General features: G+C 46.7%; 1 protein-coding gene across 4 annotated transcripts in view; it reads left to right on the forward strand.

The window, feature by feature from the left end:
- Positions 1-22,195, forward strand: part of ECH1 (enoyl-CoA hydratase 1) — a 190,964-nt gene extending 168,769 nt beyond the window's left edge. For all 4 annotated transcript variants that reach the window (XM_078661190.1, XM_078661192.1, XM_078661191.1 and 1 more), the window contains exon 10: positions 21,530-22,195. In XM_078661190.1, the coding sequence (XP_078517316.1) occupies positions 21,530-21,634 (105 nt within the window). In that variant the 3' untranslated portion in view covers positions 21,635-22,195. The remainder of the gene's footprint in view (positions 1-21,529) is intronic.
- Positions 22,196-22,988: the final 793 nt, after the last annotated feature.

The raw sequence follows: 22,988 nt of genomic DNA on the forward strand, positions 1-22,988 counted from the left end.
CATTAGTTTAACAAAATATGAAATTGATGGGGGAATGAAGATTTATAAAGGTAGGAAGCCGCAGGTATGCAGGGCTCTCCTTAACTTGTTAAAGGATTATGGATTGGTGGATGTTTGGAGTGCCCTGTTTCCAGCGGACCCTGGTTTTACTTATTATTCCTATCCCCACCAAAAAAAGGTTAGATTGGACTATTTCTTTGTGGAAGTACCCCATCTATCTGAGGTAAAGATGTATATGTATCCCAACATTTCATCCGATCATACACCTATTGTTCTATCAGTTCGAGGGTGGGGGGCTCCGGTTGTACCAAGGAAATTCACTTTTGATCGAAAATTATGTTATAATGAAGAATTTATAGTTTATATGAAGAAGTGGATAGGAGAATTTCTTAAAATTAATATAAATTCGGCTCCAGTCAATATTGTTTGGGACACATTTAAAGCCTGTTTTAGGGGAGAGGTTTTAAGCTTTGGGCTTGCTCGGCAAAGAAAGTTAAAAACAGAGATGGAGAAGCTATATAAGGGACTACAATTGGCAGAGGAGGATTTAACGAGAGGGATAGCTACCCAGGGAGATGTGAAAGTATTAGAGGCAGAGGTGGTAAAACAAAGGGTAAAAATACTGGGTATATGGGATAATGAAAATGCCAGGAAATACTTGGCGCATCGCAAGATCTGCCATGAGTATGGTGAAGCCATTGGACGACCCTTGGCATTGAAATTACGTATGAAGGAGGCTAGTCGGAATATATCTACTATGAAAGATAAAACAGGGACTCTAAAAATGGGGCCTCAAAATATATTGGCAATTTTTCACGACTTTTACTCAGAGTTGTATAAAACAGAACAAACTAATGTGGAGGAACTAGATTTGACTCCCTTAGGAACAATTGTTAAACTAGACCCATTAATGGGTGATTTACTGGAGGCCCCGCTATCAAAGGAGGAGGTAGCTTTGGCTGTAAAAACATTGGCAATGGGTAAAGCAGCAGGGCCCGATCAATTACCAGGGGAGATATATAAGTTTTTTTTTGAGGAACTTAAAGATTTGATGTTAGTTACATTTAGGGCTGCCCAAGAAGGAGTACCACCGAAATCGTGGGACGAAGCCATTATTGTTGTTTTTAGTAAGAAGGGAAAGGAGATAGATCTTCCGGGTTCTTATCGCCCTATATCACTTTTAAATTGTGATGGAAAGATTTATTCTAAAATCCTAGCAAATCGGATATCAAAAGTTATTACCTCATTAGTATTTGATGATCAACATGGATTTATTCCAGGGAGAGGAACAGTAGCACATATCAATAAAGTTATTACTTTGTTTGATATAGCAGAGGTAGAGAAACGCCGCCTAGGGCTGATCGTACTCGATGCTGAAAAAGCATTTGATCGTGTAGAATGGAAATATTTATGGATGCTGATGGAGAACATGGGGTTTCAAAATAAGTTTATGACAGCATTACAAACGCTTTATGTGGCACCGAATGCTAGGATTGCGGCAATGGGTATGACTTCTGATGCAGTGCAGATAACTAGAGGAACAAGGCAGGGATGTCCCTGCTCGTCTCTTTTATTTGCGCTGTATATAAATCCTTTTATTGGTATGTTAAATAGTAGTGAGGCGATTAAACCTTTTTTTGTCCACGGTATCCCTCATACAGTGTTTGCCTTTGCAGATGATATTGCAGTGACTACAGAAGACCCGGCTCTTGGAGTGGTAGAAATTGAACGTTTAGCTAAGACTTTTGGTCAACTGTCTGGCTACAAGTTAAATGCAGCAAAGACACAGTTGGTGTGTTCTCTAGTAGTGAAGGTTGATGATCCCAGAGTAGTTGTGGAAGCAACCTACTTGGGGGTGAAGATAAGGGCAGCTATGGAGGAGGTAGTGTCAGCTAACTGGGTTTCGCTGTATAGAAATATAGCGGAATCTTTAGAGAAGTGGGGGAGACTACATTTTACCTTAATTGGGAGAACTAACATACTGAAAATGAATATACTACCAAGGGTTCTATACCTTTTTAGATCTATACCACTAGAGATATTGCCGGCCCAAATTCAACAACTACAAGCTTTGTGTGCTAGATTTATATGGACTCCTGGTAAACCACGGAGAGCTATGCGGCTTATGACGCTACCAAAAGATAGAGGGGGACTATCGGTCCCTGACTTTCTATTGTATTATTATGTTTGCTTTTTGCAAAAGATGTATATTTTACTGATGGGAGGTAAAGAGGGAAGCAATGCAATAACATCGAGTCTAAATATTTCGATATATCACTTGACCCTGGGAATAACAGCAAATCGGAGTCTGTTTAGGGAGATAGAATGAAGCTATTACAAAAAAACGAAGTTTAAGACGGTAGCCGCAGCTAGTAAAGTTTGGAAGAAAGTACGCAAATTAATTGGTCTAGGAAACATAACGTACTATACCCCAATAAATGCGAAAAAACTGCTCCCGGCTATTTGCCAAGACAGTGTGGTGAGGACCTGGCAGGTCAAAGGGATTGAGACGCTTGGGGGTCTGTATGATCAAATTGGTAATCTTAAGCAGTTTTCTTCACTGACACAGGTCTATGGTATACCACAAACACAGTTCTTCAAGTTTATGCAAATTAGGGATTATTTAGTTAAAAAGCATATTAAATTAATATCGAACCCTTTGATGGATGCTCTAAAGGCTCATAGTAGAATTGGTGGATTATATAAAATCCTAAATTCAAGAAAGAAGGACGACCTGGAAAAACATATGCTATACTGGGTGGAAATTCTTGGGGAGAATGAAATAGATATAGCAATAGAGGAAGCAATTGGAAGAGCAAGGGAAGCACTTATGTCGGCAAATTTGCAAGTACAATACTATAAAACTGTTTTTAGGTTATATTATACACCGGCACGAATGAAAAAATGGGGTATTCAGTAGGATGGCAAATGTTTTCGATGTGCTTCACCCGAGGCGGATATAGATCATATTTTTTATACTTGCGACAAATTGCTTCCCTTCATACAAGCTATGGAAAGTTTCTTATCAGATGTATTAGAGACACCTGTTCGGATAACCATTGCATTGATGTTGTTAGGGATGGGTCAAGAGGTTTCCAAGAGGGGCAGTTTATACAAGTTCAGATACTTCTTGTTTGTAGCAATGACTGTAGCTCGTTTATGTATAGCTGGTGACTGGCTTTGCCAGGAACCTCCAAGATTGGAGGTGTGGAGGGCTAAGTTATATAGAATTGCAAGTTTAGAATTTAGTTTATATTCATTGAAGGGGGCAAGAAAACGCAAATTGGGTCTTATGATCTGGGAACAATTTTTGACTTATTTGAATAATTAATGATGATTTATTTTCTTCTTGCAATACAAAGATTGATGTACATGGACTAATAACTGTAGTAATGTACTATGCCAGCTATACAATTGTTTAATTAATGTTAAAAAGACCTACAGTTGTGTGTTTTCAGGGCTATTTTTGGATGGGGAAGTTTCGTGATATGACCCAGTGTGATAGGTGGATTAAATAATGTATGATTACTGTGTAAAAACCATATAAGGAAAGTATGTAATGCCAAATGTCTACCATGTCCTGGAAGTGTGGAACTAAAATAAATAAAAAAAATAAATTAAAAAAACCATTATAAATGGCTATCTCTTTGAAATGCAAGATTAAATAACGCATGTGAAATAAGACAGGAACTATATCGCTGAATGCACTGCCTTAAAGTTTTTAAGATTCATTTGCAAATCAATTCATGTTTTTGGCATCTGGATTAGCTTAGGGGCATGAAGACAGGGCCACGTTTAATGTCATACTCTGGTACACTGACTGCTTAAGTGACAGGCACACAAGCACATTGGGACCTTAGCACAGAATTTGAGGCTCTTCCACTGACATGGGGATAATATGCAGTTACAGTGATAGAGGGGCACAGATGATAGGACCAGGGGTGTGACCTGAGCACGCTGACACGAGGGCACTGGCAATAGGGACACAGTAGTAATAGGGAGAAAAGGACTGGCATGGGATAATTACACAAGGACGCTGGGCAGGTGGACACATTAATGTGGAAAAGTCCTATAGGCGTGGAAATGGTCCTCCACGGTACACAAGTATACATGAGCTCAGAGCACGTACACCTACTGCTTGTGCAGGATGCCGATTTCTGCTCTCTTATGCTGCATTTTGTTCCCAAGCCTTGCAGCCATTTCTGCAAGGAAGGGATTGGGTGCATTTGTCAGCTCTTGCCAGGCTCTTCTCTACTGTTGGGACACTGGAGTCTGTTCTGTAAATGAGAGGCCAAGGTTTCTTTCAGCCTGGAATTCCGAGATGTGCTGAAACGTAGGGGTGAGGTTGAGGCCAGCACTACCATTGGTGTAGTACAACACTGGTGGTGAAAGGCATGACACTAAGCTTATACCTTGCTTCTACCAGGTTTCCAGCTTGAGCATGGTACAAATGTTGGTGATTTGGTAGCAAATCTGGACTAAAAATGTCCCAAAATCCACAAACAGTGTAATAAACAATCCTTATTGTTTATTTGATTTATTACGCTCTCCAATACTAAAGTAATTTTAATATTGCACTAAGCCATTTCACCACATTAGTCTCCTCTCTTCAAAAGTGGGTGAAGAGTTAGAGAGCCACCAGCATCAAAATGTTTCTTCTGTATTGGCCCAAATTCCCACTATTATTCCATGTACCTCTTCATCCTTGATTGAGATTTAGTGGTTTAGGATCACTTTAGAAGCTCTCTGGCTGAGACTCCCAAATCGACCCCACTGGATCTTAGTAGGACCAACATAGTACAATCATATTTGAAATGTTGGTCATGAACAAGTAATGAAAGCCATGAGGATTTCTTATCTAACTTGTTTGAAACCATCATACATCAGAGAACTGTCCACTATAAGCACATAGTTTTCACTTTGCCGTTAACTCGGCTATTTGGATCAACTTCACAAGGGAACAAGAACCTTGGCTGGCGTGAACTCGGATATTTGGATCAACTTCACAAGGGAACAAGAACCTTGGCTGGCGTGAACTCGGATATTTGGATCAACTTCACAAGGGAACAAGAACCTTGGCTGGCGTGCTTGTATTTTGGATCCATTTCACTAGAGAACAAATGCTGCAGCTCCAGTTCTATCCGGGCCAGTGACGTTCAGCCAGAGCCTGGGGTGTCACAGTGGGGGAGGTTAGCATGGCCTAGGGAACTAAGCACAATATACATAACACCAGAACTTAGCATTCAAACACCTATCATTACCAAGAACAAGGCACCAAATCAGACGTGCTCTCATCCACTCACACTTCTAATGAAAGGGTGGGATCTTTTGCCTGTGAATGACGGTTGTCTCAAACACGTAGGGATGAAGTCTCGGATGGCCGAAACTGTGACACTGATTGCGTTACAGGCCTACACAGTGCATACCACCACAGACCACAATGGCAATGAAGGGCTTTTCAACAGAAAGCCGTGCGTCCTGTGTCACATTGTAGAAAGTTGATTTACTGCCTGACTACCGTCTTCTGCTTCAGAATGAGCCTGAAACAGACAGCCCAGACTTAAATACATTGATTTATTTAGAGATACAATCATATCTCTAAATAAATTGATCTATGTAATATATTTGTATGGAAATATGTAGGAATTTAAGAGGGGCGCAGCCCCCGGAGCTCTAATGGAGAAACCGCCCCTGCTACCTGGCTATCATAAAATGAAGGGGGAGGGGGGTTGTTCACTAAGAGCCCAAAGGGAAGGTGTATGCACAGAGCATACGTGGGATAGCTGGTCATAGTGTAAAAACATGCATGTATTGATACTTGTATAGCACAGACCTAGCTAGGGAGCAACAGAGGGTTGTTCATTATAGGAGGCAATGTAAGACAGTGCAAGATTATATACATCAAGTGGAGATTTAAATCTATTTTTCACACACATTTACACTAGTATTTTAGACAAATTGAAATTAAGTGATTTGCCCAGAACTGCACATTTGTCATTTAACTGCCATGCTGGATTCAAACATGTGTCCCCAGATTGACAACTTAGTAAATAGACCACTCCTTCCTTAGCTGATGTAATAAAACATTGAAAAAAAGTTTGAGTTCAGATAATAGTTGAAAAGGCTTAATATGTTGGTCTTCTTCAATCCTTGTTCCTTAATTTTTTTTGCTTGATTTGTTTCAGATTTTATAGATATATTCACATTACAGTATCCGGTCATACTAAATCACAAGGGTGTTTACACCTTAATTAGCAATAAAACTAAACACTTGTAGGATCACAGCATACATCCCACAAAGATGTGGATTCAGCTATCGGGACGGCACTGCACAGCAATCTCACATCTAAATTACGAAAATATATGTAACGTATTCATATGAGTCATTGGGACTCCAACCATGGCACTGTATGGGAATTATATCAAACATATTCATAACTTATCAACTTTGCGCAACCAATATTCACAGGAAATTAGGAGAAAAAATTAAGGGGAGGAAGGGTGGGGGGAGAAATGGGGAGAAACGAAAGGGGAATCCTGGGTTTGCCGCATCTCCAAACAGTCAATCCTTGTAAACATTCCTATTCTATTAATATTTTACCACAGCCCTTAGGCCGTATTCCTCACGCCTAGCTAGTTCAAGTTTGTCTATTTGCCTATCACAGTGGGTTAAAGTGATTTATATATTTAGAGAGCAAGAGGGGATGCAATAAAGATAACTGTAATATGGTCCAATCTTACCAATGAGGGTTTTCTGATGATATAAACCATGAGGCCAAAGGCTCAGGGACTGAAAACGAAAGTTTTGTTCTCTTGTCACAAATACATTTTTCATAAAACAATGAGCAATGGTGAGGTCATCAAATGTATGCAATTATGTGACTGCGGAGTTTGCAACATAATTATGGATTTACTGACCACATAATTTACAACAATGGCAAATTTCACTAAACCTATTGTTTCTACCTCAAATGGTGGGAATAATGCTTCTAGAGAATGTGCTACGTATGTTTCATTTTTTTAATGTCATCTTCAGTGCTGTATAAGTTCATGCCTAGAACCTATTGTATGTACTAGTGCAGTAGCCAATGTTGTTTTACAAAGTCAAAACAAATGAACTGACAATACTTGTTTTGTATAGGATTCTAGTGAGGGTGTAGGTTTGATGTTCCACGTAAATCTCGATTTTTAAAATTGACTAGACCACCTTCTACAATTGTAAAACAGCTACCAAGTGGCTGTATGTCAGTGTGTGCAGCACTTTTACTCCCACCCAGTGCTCAATTCATAAAAAAGTACTGGTGACCAGCACGTTTCTTTGGAGATTAGTGTGGGCACCATCCACTCACTGTCATGCTGAAAGCCATACTTCTGGTAAAAAATGGAGCACAAATAATGTGTAAAATGTGCTGTAAAGTTTGCCTTAGCATAATTATTGTGCTGCGTGTTCAAACCCTTCCTCTTACTCTCTATTCTTCCCATATTAATCAAACTCTCCTCTTATTTCTTTCTCCTCTCTTTCCTTTTTTAGGTCTCGCTGGCGTTGCAGGGCGAAGCCCTGCCGCCAACGAGACTTATAGCTGCCTTGCTCCCTGCCAAGGGAGTCAGAGCAGTGAGCGAGCAGATACAGACCTGGGCACGAGCCGACCCAGGTCTGTGAACGCGCTTGAAAGTGGAGCAGCTTGTGCACGTTTGTTGCACTTCAGGCGTCCCAAGCGCCGCCAGACCAATTATCCCAGCATGAGACTTCACTTCCTCAGGCGCCGCAAGACCAATTATCCCAGCATGAGACCCACTTATCCCAGCATGTCAACAGGCGCCTCAGGCTGCTGGAGCACTCAACTATAATTAATGCACAGTTGAGTGCTCCAGCAGTGTGGGGCGCCTCTTGGCATGCTGTGATAATTGAGCAGGCATATTACTGGCGCCACCACCACGCCTTCATTACTGCCCATTCCTCGGCGGTGGAGGAGGTAGAAGAGAGGCGGTGCTGGTTCTTTTTCGGTATTAGTATCAGGTGTCGTCTTTACATGGTCTTAATATAGAGTGTCGATTGTCTGTATTATTTTTGAATTCTCAGTCACCGTCTTTGAACCGCGGTAGTAATTTATTTATTGCCTAAAGCACAGGCTTTTTACTTTACTCCTTTAGTGACAGTTCCGGCAGTTGCGCCCGCAGTGTCAGCTCTTTGTGTAAACCTTGCTTGATGTATACATTTACATCGTATATTAGTCAACCATTAATTGGGCCAGTTTGCTCTCGGTTGCACTGCATGCACCTGTTGTTTTGCTTCCACATTTGAAACTTCGTTTTTACATAATCGGTGCTTCGAATCGTCGCAGAATTTGTCGATTGATTTTCTTTCCAGTATCGGGGCGTTAATTTGCCTTTCAGTATGGTTTCATTAATTTTTATTTTAGTGTCAGTTTTCTCGTCGTGTTTACTTTGTTCCAGTGTCAGTTAATTAATTCATTTGGCTCTGGCGTCAGTCTTTTAATGCGATTTTATATAGTGCGAACTTTACCCGAAGGTGTCAGAGCGCTTTACATAAGTCCTTTAGGTTGTTGCAGTTTCGGTTCTTTGATGTGCTCCATTGTCAGGAAACTACTTGTGTGACCCCCGCCCTCCCCCCCTCCCCCGGCTCTCCCCGATTTATATCACCTCTCCCCAGCTAGTATCACCCCTGCCCTTCCGCGCACACACCTGGTTATGCTCTGCCTGAAGGTTCCCTTACCTCTCGGTTTGCACAGAGCTGAATGTCCAGTCTGTGCGCAATTTAAGGGCGGGGAGGGGGGGTAAGGGGTGCTATGAAGAGCTGGAAGGTTCGAGAACTTGAGTGCCTGCGCACAGGGCGTGGCCCGGCTATGCAGAGGGGTTGCATGTGCAGTGTATGTGCACGGCAGGGTCAGTGAGATGCATAGGGGGTAGAAGTGGGCGATCTAACAGATTATCAGGACGAGCCCTGGCTCTTAGGGCCCATGCACGAGTCGAGCCCTGAACATGTTTGCCAGGGAAACATGCAACAAGTATCACACAGCTTGAAGTCAAATCGTGAATTTATTTCACGTGGAAACTTTGATATTAATTCTTCCATTACAACACTGCACTGAAAAGAACTTGTTTGCACTTAACTGACCTCTTGTTTTGTTGTTTCGGTGCCTAGGGCTCTCTTTTGTAACACTGCTCTTGGGGAAAGAGTTCATTTCATTTCTCCCTTCCTCCCTACAGTGTGGCTGCGGCCTTAATGTAACGCGTATGCAGCATTAATCAAAAGCAGAGATTGTCCTGTTCACACCCCAATTTAAAACAGGGAAATTTTTCTTGAGAACTGGGTTTATGTTCGAAACTGTGTTGTGATGTGTTGTCTTGGGGAAAAGATATGCCCATGCGAAGAGGGGTGTGCCACGATGTTGCCTATGTGATGTTAACATAGTGGTGAGGTCGGGCTGACCTCATTATAATCAATAAAAGGCAGGACTTGTGAAAGTTAAAGAGTGTTCCGTGTTTTTATGTGGTAACATAGTGGGTATTCTAAAGCTTTTACACTTGTTCGTTTCTTCGTTGTAGCCCCTGGGCTGGTTTGTCTACTGCTTATAAAACTGGCTTTACTTTTGAAAACTAGTGGTCAGGGGGTCACGCATGGAGCGCGCAAATTCCAGACATACAATTTAGTTGAACAGACTACTCCCAGGATTTAGCAATATTTGTTACGGTTCGTTTTTTTTTGGTAAAATTTTTATTTATTTTAAACATCAGAAGAATAGAAGGGGAAGGGAAACAGGAAAAGGGGAGCAGGAAAGAAAGAGAGGAAGATAGGCGACATAACGCCATAAAGCCCCACACAGGGGGAGCAAAGATAGGGACTGAATCATTGAAGAAAAAGGGCTACAGGGCTCCAAAGTCCACAAGAAGCCAGCAATAATCCGATAAGGCAACAAGGAAATGTCTGCTCAGCTCAGTTCTCGTGTAGGACAGATTGTCAACAGTGGACATCGCATCCTCAGACAGAGAGGACAGCCCAGATATCATCCAGAGTCTAGAGGTCCTCCTCAGGCAGAGCCAATCGCAATAGAAGAAGAAACAGAAGGCAATAACCCCAACTAACCCCCCCCCCTCGTCCCTCCCCAACATCTCCCTCCCCCCCCAGTGGTGGCAGCCAACAAGCACGCAAGCAAATCAGGTCTTCAGGAATTTAAATCTGGAAGAGATGGAGGGACCGCACTGCTGATGGACATACTGCCGAGGGCAAGCCTCGGGACAAAAACCTCACAAGCGGGCCCCAGTTGTACATAAAATTCTTGAAATTCCCCCGAAAGATATCAGAGAGACGTTCCATGCTCAACAGACGCCACAGTCGGGCATGCCACAAGGAAATAGCGGGAGCAGACGGGGATTTCCAAGCGGCTGCCAGTGTCATCTTAGCCGCCCCCAGGCATAACCACATAATACGCTTATCCGCTCTAGTCTGGTGCTCAAGCAGCGGGTCTCTAAGCCCTAATAACACAAAAGCCATGGAGTCCGGGATCGGGTAACCCAAAATGTCTTTAATGTGGGACAAGATCTCAGTCCAGAATGGCCGAATGGTAGGGCATTCCCACCATATATGGCTAAAGTTTCCCAACATCCCACAGCCCCGCCAACACCTATCTGAAGTAGTGGGAAATATGCGGTGCAATTTAGAGGGATACAGGTACCAATCAAAGATGAGTTTCATATGTGCCTCCCTGAGGTCAGTAGAGTGGTTATGCGCCGTCACGTCCCTCCATAAGCCCTGCCACTCACTAGTAGAGATGTCCCTCCCCAGGGTGGATTCCCAATGACCTTGATATCGCGGCCGCGGCGCCACAGTAGAGTCTAACAGCAATTTGTACAGGAACGAGATTGCTCCCTTCATGGTAGATGTGCGGAGAAGGAAAGATTCGAATTTCGATAGGGGTCTAGTAGCAGCGTCCACTACCGCCGGTGACGTCGCCCAATGCAGGAGCTGAAGGTGTCTGAAGCGTTCTGTCGGGGGAACGCCATAATCCCTCATACAGTTGTGGAAGGTAAGGGGTTCGGTGCCATGAAACAAATGGGTAAGGGCTCTACAGCCGCCGTCCTTCCAGGCCTCAAAGGGGCCTTCCATCAAGGCCGGGGGAAAGGCCGGGTTATAGTGAATCGGGGTAAACGGGGATGGGAATGTGGTCCAGCGATCGTCGCTGCATACCGTGTCCCAGACTTTTAACACCGTGCTCGTGGGAGTGCTGATGTAAGCATTCCTGGGTCTATGTGCCTTGGGTAACCAGGCCAGACTCCAGATGGAGCGTCCCGCCACACTCCGATCCATATGGAGCCAATGCTTCTCCGACATCTGCTGAGACCACTCCACGATGACCCTCAGTTGGGCGGCCTTATAGTACAAATGCATGTCCGGATAGCCAACTCCCCCCTCCAGCCTCGGACGGCGCAGAACCGAAAACGGAAGCCGCGCTCGGCCACCTTGCCAGACATATCGCAACATGACGGTCTTCAAGCGGCGGAAGTAGTCTGATCCTATCGGGATAGGTAAGGCCTGAAACAAGTACAACAATTTAGGAAGGAGCACCATTTTGAGGGCGTGTATCCTGCCCAGCCACGAGATGAATTTAGGCTTCCAACGCTCCAGTTCAGATTTAATGGAAGTTAACATCGAGGGGAAGTTGGCTTGGAACAAAGCACCCACTGTGGCGGTCAACCGTACGCCCAGATATAGCAAGGACGTCGACGCCCAAGCGAGCGGAGTAAGCAGCTGGATCCGCTGCACCTCCCCCGGTGACAGGGTTAAATTTAGGATGTAAGATTTACCAAAATTAACTTTGAAGCCCGCCACCTCCTCGTAGGTAGAGAGCACCGAGTGGACATGGGGCAATGATAGCGCTGGGTCCTGGATGGACAGCAGGACATCGTCAGCAAAAAGCGAGATCTTATGCTGCTCACCTGTAAAGGGAAGACCCAGAATCTGCTCGTCCTCCCGTACCGCCAAAGCTAACGGCTCTATACTAAGAGCAAAAAGCAGGGGTGACAGGGGACATCCCTGGCGCGTCCCCCGGGAATGGCGAAAACTCGCCGATCTGTGGCCGTTGATTATCACCCGAGAGGTAGGGCCACTATAGTTGGCCTCGATCATCCTAATGAAAGCAGCCGAGAATCCGAAGGCTACCAACGTCTGGTGCAGAAAGCCCCAGTCAACGCGGTCGAAAGCTTTCTCCGCGTCGAGCCCAACCAGCACCGCCGGAATACGAAATCTGTCCGCCTTTTCAATGAGATGGACGACGTGACGCAGGTTATCGTGAGTCTGCCTACCCTTAATAAACCCCGATTGATCAGGATGGATCAAGGCAGGCATCAGATCCTGCAATCTACCCGCCAGAATGGAGGAGTACAGCTTGGCGTCCAGGTTAAGAAGTGCTATCGGGCGGTAAGAGGCACAAGAGGTAGGATCCTTCCCAGGCTTGGGGATAACCGTGATTAAAGCTTCGGCCATAGAATCCGTGGTCTTACCATCACTCGCCATTGCGTTGAAAAGGGAGACTAAGTAGTCGCAAATGTCAGAGGCGAATGTTTTATAAAAGAGGGCCGTGTAACCGTCAGGCCCAGGGGCCTTATGCAGCTTCAGGGCCTTAATGGCATCCAAGACCTCCTCTCGAGTGACGGGGGAGGACAACTGCTCGTTCCAGACCCCAGAGACTTTCGGGAGGGGCAGGCCCTCCAGGAATCTGGATTGGGCCCCCGGATCAAGCGAGTCACTCGAGTAAAGCGCAGCATAGAAGCGCCCGAATATAGTAGCCTTGTCCGCATCTCTATGCTGGACGAAGCCCGCATGGTCGCGAATACCTCCGATATAATCCTTCTCGCGCTTATCCCGAAGCTGCCGGGCAAGATGGCGCCCGATTTTATTGCCCTGGGAGTAGGAGGTGCGTCGGAGACGTAAGATAGTAAACTCCGCCCTGTTATTATAATGGGCCCTCAGCTTCCCACGCACCGCCGTCAGGGGGCGTAAAGTCACCCTAGAGGGGTTCGCCTTGTGAGCCTGTTCTAGGGAGGCCAGCTCGGATTCAAGAGCCTCTCTCTCTTCCCGTCGCAGTCTGTTCAGGTTCGCGTTGAGAGCGAGGCACGTGCCTCTCAAAGAAGCCTTGCACGCGTCCCAAGTGGTATATACTGATGTGTCCGTAGGCGGATTGAGGAGAAAAAATTCGCCAATAGCTGCGCGTAGAGCTTTACAAGACACCTCATCTCGCACCAATGCGGCCGGGAAATACCACTTCCTCCAACCATCTCCCCCGGCGGCCCAATGTAAACTCAGTACCACAAGGCTATGGTCCGAGAGCGAGAGTGGAAAGATGTCAGCCAACTGTATGTCCCCCTGAAGAGCCTGGCTAGTCAAGATGTAGTCAATGCGGGAGTATGAGTGGTGAACATTGGAAAAGAAGGTGTAATCCCTAGTCTGAGCGTGACGAAAACGCCAACTATCAATCAATCCCATGTCCCCTAGTTGACGCAGAGTTTCGTCTGAGAAGACTCCCGCGTCCGCTCTGTGGCCTCCAGAGCTATCCAATCCCTTGTTCCACACCATATTGAAATCCCCCAACAAGAACAGGTGACCCTCCACGAAGTTCCCCACCCTGTCCAGTAGTCCCTGTAAGAAGGCATTCTGACCCGCATTAGGAGCATACATCACAGCAAAAGTACACAGACGACCATGCAACAGCCCCTTCACCAGGAGCCACCGGCCTTCCTTGTCCGCAGACATCCCCTTGGGCTGAAAATGCAGGGAAGCCCGAAAAAGTAGGGCCACCCCTCTATGCTTCGTGGACGCAGACGCCCTGTAAATAAGAGGGAACTGCCTATGACGAAGCCTCAACTCATCTCGCCTAGCCAGGTGGGTCTCCTGAAGGGCAACCACGTCCAGGTGGTGATCTACAATGTACTTCCATAGTTTCTGCCGCTTCTGCGGGGAGTTAAGACCCTTTACATTCCAAGTTCCCATGCTGACAGGCATTAGGGAAAGTAATCACTCCACGCCATGTACACAACCAAACAGCCGCACTCCCTGTACTGGACCTGCATACCCATCAAACTGCAGAACAACATAGGAAGGACAGGTGAGACTGTCAGCAAACGTTTGATCTCCCCATACACCCTTCCGTCACCCCCCAGATCATCCTCTCCCGTGAATCGGAGGCCAAAGTGGATCCCCAACACCAGAAGAGCAGGAATAAGCAGTAAAACACGCGTCTCTCCCCATTCTCGGCAATCCAAACATTCCATACAGAGCTGCCACCACCGGTCCCTCGCACCCCTTCCCCCCCCCCCCCCCCCTCCCCCAAAAAAAACAAGAAAGAAGAAAGAACAAAATGCAATACAGAGCACTGAACCTGAACCTCGCAGTCTTCAGTTCCAACAGGTCAAGGCTCAGGAGGTCCCTACTGGACTGGTAACGGGGCAGGGGTGTCGACTCGGCGACCCCCAGGTCCAAGGTCTGGGGTGTCTTCTCCAAAAGTACCAGTGTACCCCAGGGACCTCAGGCCAAGAGCCCCTCCGACGCCATGCCATGAAGGCGGGGTCATGCTGCACCAGAGCTCGTCTGGGACTCCGTCATGGTGGCGGAGGCCACCGATGCCACTGCGTCTCCTCTCTCCTGCTCTCTAGTTGCCGGATCCGGTCGCTGTCGCTCAGGGGACGGGCCCACCCTGTGCCAGGAAGAAGAACGACGCCTCCGCCGGAATGGTGAGGCACGAGCCTCTCGGGACGGTTCCTCCTCCTCGATGCCTAGGAGATCCCTCGCTTCCCGCAGGGAGTTGATCTGTCGCAGTCTGTTCTCCCATCGAAAGATAATCCGGAAGGGATGACCCCAGGAGTAGGACACCCCGCGCTCCCGAAGGAAGGCGGTGACCGGCCGGAAGTCCCTTCGTTTTTGCAAGGTGGTAGCTGCCAGATCCTGGTAAAGCTGGGGGCGATGGCCCCTAAACTGCAGGGAGGTGATGGTCCTAGCTTTCCTCAGAATCTTTTCCTTGACCTGGAAGTCGTGCACACAGACAAGAATATCCGGCGGCGGGCCCCCTCCCCTCCTAGGCAGCCCCACTCGGTGCACTCTGTCCATCTGGATGTCCCGAAGTTCCCCGTCTTCCAGGATCTGGAGAAACAAGGCCAGAACATAGCCACGCAGGTCCCCCGATTCACCATCCCACGGCACCGCCTTGATGCGAATGTTATTCCTCCTGGAGCGGTTCTCCAAATCCTCTGCGTGGGTTTGCAGATCCAAATTCTGCTCCGTGAGCCGTATGATGTCTTGCTGAAGCTGGTGCACGTCATTTGCCAGACCAAGATCATGGTCCTCCAGCGTCGCTACCCTTTCGCCAATTCCGTCTACATCCCTTCGCACTTCCCGGAGGTCCGATGCCAGCTGAGTTCTGAGTTCGGAGATGTCCTCTTTAATAGTCGCGAAAAGCTCCTTCATAAAGGCCTTAGTTGCAGGTGCCTCATCATCTGGCTGTCTGGAGGACCCGCTAGCTCCAGGTGACGCCGGTTGCTGTGATGACTTGGGGGCCCCCGCCTTCACCGTCTTCCCCCCTTTGCGCTGCGCGCCGGACATAATTGCGAGTTGTTGTTGCACTCCCACTACCAAGTCGCAGGTAGTCGCAGGCGGGAGTATGAAGCCCAGGACAGCGCCCCCCGGGTTCGGGACTCCCCGTCAGCAGTGCCGCGTCACCCTCCAAAAGCAGCCGCTAAGCCCTCTGCCCGCAGTGTGGTAGGCCTTCCGCACCTTGGAGTCTTTGCAACGATGGCAGGCCAAGCCCGCAAGCAGTGAAGCACACTTCTCAGGCTATCCGTGCATAGGCGCAGCCACCCCCGACAGCAACCACCACCACTCCGGGAATGCAGCAGGTATTAAGCGTGGTCTGCAGGGTAGGGGGGAGCCGCCGCAACGGGGACCCTCGCGATAGACACCAGTCAAATGCAGTGGCACCTCATGAGGCTTCCCAGCAGCGCAGCCAGATAGGTTCCGGTCAAACCGAGAGGTCCCCTAAAGATGGCGCCGAGGTCATCCACTTCGAGCGTTATGTCCCAGAAACACCTCGGGGAACCCAGAGCGATGCTCCCAAGGGTTGATAGTCCGGTATTGGGGCTCCACTGGCCAGGCAACAGGAAGTCCCCCGGGTCAATGGCGGCCAAAGAACGGGCCCAAGTAGGCCACTGTCCACAGCCACTCTGGGCGCTGTTCCGCCCGCTCCAGACAGGGCAGTTTCTGGTCCGCCTCAGATTACTTGAGACTCAGCCGGCACCCCGTGTCGGGGCCGCAGCGACGCCAGCCGCTCCTACTTCAGCTCCGCACTGTCAGGCCTCCATGAGTCGGAGCCGCTCCACCACGTGGGCGCGCAGCCCCAAAGGTCTCCGGCGTGGGACTCCACCTCCGGCCCGGTGCGTCGTCCCCCGAGCTCCCTCCGAGGCTCCAGTCACGCCCCGCCAGCCTCTTCACACAGCGGGTCCCCACTCCAGGGACAAGGCTCACCCCCGGCGGGTCGGCAAGTCTCGGGGGCGGGGCTCGGCAGCGAGCGGCGAGTGCTCCTCCTGCACGCCGGTTGCCGCGTCAGGCGTGGCCGGCCCCCTGGGTACCAGAGGCCGGTGCTTCGCAGGCCTCAGCTCGTCCCCGCTCCAAACTCCGTCTCTGGCCTCCGCACAGCTCTCCGATGGGTCCGGACGGCACCCCCAAGCTGCCAGTGACCTCCGCTGCTCGTGCAACGCCGAAAGGAACGGCCTGGACCCCGCTATTCGTCGCTTTGTAGAGTCGGCGTCGGAGAGGCTCTCAGAAGCGTCCTACTCCGACGCCATCTTGGCCACGCCCCCATTACGGTTCGTTTTAAGGTTTATTTTGCACAATAAATTATGCACTGAAGTGCAGACTACAGTTATTTTGGAAGAATGGATTGAGGCTATTCGTTTCTAGCGGAAAAGCCAGAGCGGTTGGTCACCTGGAACTGCCTGCTTGCCGACCTACTCTATCTACAGTTCATTCACCACGTCAGACACAAACTACTTATACCTCTCAGTCTTACTTTCTATCTATTATATACAGCTCTCACCCCTATCTATTCATCATACCACATAATTCTACTACATAACACTCAATATACATCACTCAATCCCACCCCACACAATTCCACGCCGTCTAACAATTGCAATTCAAACCACTTAATTCCCCTACAAACAAAACAAATATAAGTTAAAAAATAATATCATTTACAACGTCAACAGTTCCAACTTTCACAATTGTGAGACCGATTGCATTACAAATGCTTCTGATATAACGCAGCTACTTTCCATTTCTTCTTGCAGCCTGGCATGCTAATGCCAGGTAGACACTTATTTAATATAGTTGATGGTAGCGTGCGTTTTTGTATTGATTTAAATGTTATGTTTTGAATTTGAAACCTCAAAGTTTTTCCTCGTAATCCAGCAGATGACAGTGCGACTTCATGCTGTGGCCCTTGAGCAGTTGCAGTCGTTTTCAGTTACATGCAGGGATAATGTAACATGCTTCAATTTATATGAAATTTACCTTTTATAACTCTGCTCTTAGCCGACTCAGATTATGAGCTTTGCGACCAGACTCTTGTATGAACTCTAATTTAGTTACATTTGAAAACTTTTTTTTCTTGCTTGACCTATTCTAGGTAGTTTGATTGCTGTGTTGTCAATAAATATTGGTTGCACACTATAGGTTTCCCTTGGCCTCCAGGTAATAAAGATATGCCAATTTACCAACTGAAGCAGGGAGGACTTGTTGTTCTGTGAACCTGTCTCATAACGTAACTGATACAAGCATTTGCAATGCAATAGGACTTACATTTGCGGGATTTTGAGCTGTTGGTATTGTAAACTGAAATGCCTTTTATTATTGCAGGTTTTTACACATAAATAAATGGCATTGTCATTTACAATGCCAATAGCTCAAAATCGAGCAAATGCGAGACCTATTGCATTGCAAATGCTTGTTATCTCTATAGTCTCAGATAAACTTACTCTCTCTTCTCCTTCACTACTTTCTCATCTGTCTCTCTCTTGAATATTTCGCTCAATTCCTTCTCTCAATGCCATCCTCCCTCTCAGCTTCTCCTCACTAGCAGAGACTAACTTGGTTGAGAGGCCTGTTGTACATTCACAGAATGTGAGCTGGTGCCCTATATCTTAGTGCCCATAGACGTTCAGCTATTACATAGTAGGAATGCCCAACTCTGTTTGTGAACTGCATCACCTCTGTCAGTCTATGAATGAATACAACTCTGTTGGCACGTGGAATCTATTCCATCTGGGCAGAGGTTCCGCACTATGTATGCAGGGACTTAGCTGTAATTGTGAAGGAGCCTATCTCTACAATATGATGGGGTCTGTTTGTGGCAGAGTCTCAATGTGTGTGTGTGGGAAATAATTTCGGTCTGCGCTGGATCTCAAGTCAAGTCAAGTCAATAAAAACTTTATTCGGCCAAGTTCTGGTCATTTATGTCTTGTTGGTGTTCAACCCTATCTCCAGAGGAGCAACCGCAATAGTTTTGGGTTCCTACCCTTAATAAAAACAAGCACTAAACAGTGGCGTAAAAATAGCCCTCGGAGACCCCGAACTGCACCCGAGCTCCAGGGGCCCCTTTTGGCACCGTTCACGGGTGGCTGGCCCCTGGCCTGAGAGCTCCTAACTGGGTCTAGAGTGTGGGTGCCTCCTTCCACGTGCTTTGCAGGGGGGAGGAGCCTCAAGTTTTGTTACGCCACTGGCACTAAAATTAGCTTTTCGAGCAGTCCTGACCCTTCGATCTGTGGCGTGCGTAACGAAACATGATGGGGCTCCCGGGAAGGTACATTGAGGGGCCCCCGCTCTGGATTTAATGGGGAGCTCTCATGCTAGAGTACAGTGCTAAGGGGGCCCTGGAGCTCGGGTCCCCCTGCGGGGGCCTGTGGTACGCCACTGCCTTTGATTGGTACTTAGCACTGCAATAGTTTGATGACAGGTAGTGCTTTGAAATGCTTATGACCCCTGAGTACACTTTGTTATGAACAAATTCTTGTAAGTCATTGCTTCCTTTTGGTTAATGTTTGCAGCATGGGAATGTAGATAGATCAGAGAAAAGAGATAGAGGCAAGGAGACAATGGTGAATAAAAACGGGTACAAAGGTGAAATGTAAGGGGTGGTAATCAGCATACGGAGAAAAATGAAAAGAGAGGATGACTGAAAGCAGTAGAGGTTGATGCAGTGGCATGTGGAGAGGGTGACTACATGGGCAGAAGGCAGGATGAACAGTGCTAAGGCCCAAGTGATGGGTTGTGGGCAATGCAATAGAAATCAAAAAGCTCTGTAGCACATTTAAAGGAAAGAATGGGCCTGGTAGAAAATCAAAGGCAAAGAAAAACATGTAAAATCTGAACTCTTCTCTGGGAACCAAGCTAAAGCTTTCAAATCCACTCTTCATGTGGACATTGAAAAGGAGGGATTCACCTGAACTGTGTCTCAGCAATAGGTGTGTTAACCTACAGGACTATACTTACCGATTTGAATTTGGCATAGAATAGTGGAATGAAGGGTAGGCACCTGCTGACTTTCAAAAGTGGGTCACAGCCAGTCTTCTTTTATATTGAGCCTTTGAAATGAATATATGTATCAGATTTGAAGCGGGGCACCTTTCATCTCCCTTGAGCTCAAGATTTTCCAACCTCAAACTGCCACTCGCAGAGATAGTAAGGAAGACTAAGAGGTACGCCCCCACAAGCGCCGGTCTGCGACAGCATGCTACTGCAGCAGAAAGCTTTGGTGGGTGCAGTTCTAGGAGCTGGCTATCACAGCGCCATACAGATCTGCCTCTTCAGTCTATTAGATGTTCGGCCATCAACCTTGCAGGGCAGGAGGCACGCATGCACCTTCTGGGCGATTGACTGTCAGAGGAGGTGAGCACCCAGCAGCCTTCTGCAAGGCACAGGGGAAACGTGCAGCAGATGTGGGTCCTTGCTGTGGTGCACATGCTCCATTCTACTAGTGTGACTCAACATCCCGTTTTTCACCACTTGACCCGACAAAATGAAATAAACCTAGGATTTGTCTCTGTTTTAGAGAGGGTCGACTGAACGTAGAGGTAGGCACGTTTTTGTGCGTAGCAATTCAGGCTTAGTTAGCATCCTGTAGCAATTCAGGCATAGTTAGCAGCCTGTAGTAATTCAGGCATAGTTAGCAGCCTGTAGCAATTCAGGCTCAGTTAGCAGCCTGTAGTAATTCAGACTTAGTTAGCAGCCTGTAGTAATTGAGGCATAGTTAGCAGACTGTAGTAATTCAGGCCTAGGTAGCAGCCTGTAGCAGAAAGCAATTTGGTTACCACAGAGGATTGTTTTTAAAGTTGCATTGAATTGCCCTTAGTACGACATTGTCTGTTTTGGTGAGCTCTGTCAGTTAATTCATTCTACATGCCATGGTAGTAAGCACTATATAAGTGCAAATATAATCGAAGACCCGTTGGGGTTTCCGCTTCTTTACTTGGAAGCGCTCAGGGCATCAGTCAAGTCGGCAACAGGGCAGAGATCTCCTTTCAAGTGCAGATTCTCTCTCATGTCACTGTTAATTGCCCAACACTGTTTCTCCTTTAAAACAGCAGTGGACGATAAAATGCACTGCCCTGCACAAGAAGAGCCCACAGCATGGGGTTTGTGGATTAGGATATTGTGATTCACCAGAGACCCCCACCTCCTCCTGAAGGAAAGGCTTATTCTGGCATTCACTTTCCAAGCACAATGAGAAAGTGACTGTAATATTTGGGGATTTGAGAGCATTGGTGAGCTGCCATCTAAGGAGACCGGGTTAGATGATGTTCTCCAGCATCAGTAACAATGAAATAAGAGCTGCAGGTAGTAGGTTTAATTTGGTACTGCCAGTAGGGAATTAGATCCCCAGTGAAGCTCAGTCCAAGGGATAAAGAACTATAGAGCCTGGAGAAGAGTGGAGGTATGGCCTCGTTTAGTTCCATCGTTTTTCAAGTTTCCGTGGGACACATAGTTAACCCATGTGTCAGGAAGGCTGTTTAATCCCCCCATTCAACTGTGGGAATATTGGAAAATGAGTCCTTGACCCACCAGAATGTATGTTAAGTTCTTGATAGGACATTGTTTTTCTAAATCACAAGGGACCTATTTAGAGTTTGGTGGACGGGATACTTCATCGCAAACGTGGTGGATGTCTAGTCTATAGTATTTGTGCATTAAAGCCTATGGTACGTACGGCGGATGGGATATCAGATACGTTATGGCAGACCGGATATCCGTCACTTTTTGACAGGGCCTTCTTTAGAGTTTGGTGGATGGGATGCTCTGAGTCTTATGATTTTAATGAGGTGGCATTGTCTCTTTATCGTTCTATAGTCATAAGAACAAGTAGTGCACGTTTCATCGTGTATGGATAGTTTGGTGCGTTAATGCTGCTGAAAGTCTTTAGAATGATCTTTTCAGTGCATCCCCATGACATCTTATCTTTGTTCTCCTTAGGCTACTTGGAACATGAGTATGCTGCAGACAGAAGATCTCATGAAGTCTGCCATGGCTGCAATGGAGAAGAAGACCCCTCGGGATGTTGTATACTCCAAACTCTGAGCTCGCCCCCACAAAAAGACCATTGTGCACTAGAAGAGCTATCTTTGGGAGTTAGGTTCAGGTGTTGGACTGCATCTCATTGGAATATTGATTCTAAATATTGTGCTTTGATTGCATTGGGCAGCTATGTTAAGGTGAAACACGAGTAAAATACTGCCACCTTAAGGCAGCTGGTTAAAATAGATGCAATTCATAATTTACTACTTTGTTGAATGTGAAACACGGTTTAGAACAAGATATAACATTAAAGTGATTATTCTAAACCTCAGGAAGTTTTGATGATGGAAATGTTCCTGAGCTTCTAAGGTGAGAGTTCCAAATTAAAGGCTCTGCACTTAAGAGCTAATATTGTTGTCTCATGGAGCCACGGTGGTGGGAGCAGCATGCAAAGTGACTGACCACACTAATTGTGAAGAAAGCCTTTTCTGTCTTGTAGGCTTCTCAACTTTTACTGGGCACTGTTGGTAGAATACTTGAGGAATTTTATAAATGTGAATTTTACATGGTCTTCTGAAATGAATGTATATAGTTGGCAAAACTCAATAAAAAGAATCACCTTTACTTCTGTCGATTCATTCTTGAGTGTTGTGTAGTTCATGTAACAAAGCTCCAGGCAACGCCCCTTGCACCAGGGTTAAGATGCTCAATTGCTATACTAAGCCTCACTCCACCTCACTTCTGCCACTCTTACATGGTCCCACGGTCTCTGTCTTTTGGAGACAAATAACTCCAAACACCTGTCTTATGCTGACATGATTGCTTGGGTATTTAAACACACCTGTTCCTAACAATACCAGATCAATCAAAAATCAGGAGCGTCTAGAATAAAGAATGAAGGAGATGCCGGAATAGTGCGAGGGCAGACCAAGGCGGATATGGAATTAAGTGAATATTGACGCCACTCTACCTAGTCCAGACACACCTAACTGGGTGCAGCCTGTGTTTCTAAGGTGTGAACGTTTGATATGCTCCTGCGCCTTCATTGGCTGTTACGTGTGATCCGCTAACCTTAATAGCATTAGTTACTGACTCACTGATAAATGTCAAGAAAGCAAACTCCAGTACATAAAGTTCTATTTGAGTTTGCAGTAGCCTTGGTAACTCCATCCTTGACTCTCTATGCCTTGTCCGTTTTGCATAATGAGAGGAAACCCCAGTGAGCATCACTTTTCACTCTAAGCACCTCAGGTCACAAAGGGCGGGAGTCAAAGTTGATGGCTTCTGACACACAGGTACACGTACTGCATGATAATGTCCTTCAGGCAGATTAATTCAGTTCCCCAATTTGTGACTACGAGTAGCTTTGTTTGGTATCAAAACTTGGAGATTTGCCCTCAGTGTAAGTTCACTTGAT

Source organism: Lissotriton helveticus, chromosome 9 (assembly GCF_964261635.1).
Source record: "Lissotriton helveticus chromosome 9, aLisHel1.1, whole genome shotgun sequence".
NCBI classification, from domain to species: Eukaryota; Metazoa; Chordata; class Amphibia; order Caudata; family Salamandridae; genus Lissotriton; species Lissotriton helveticus.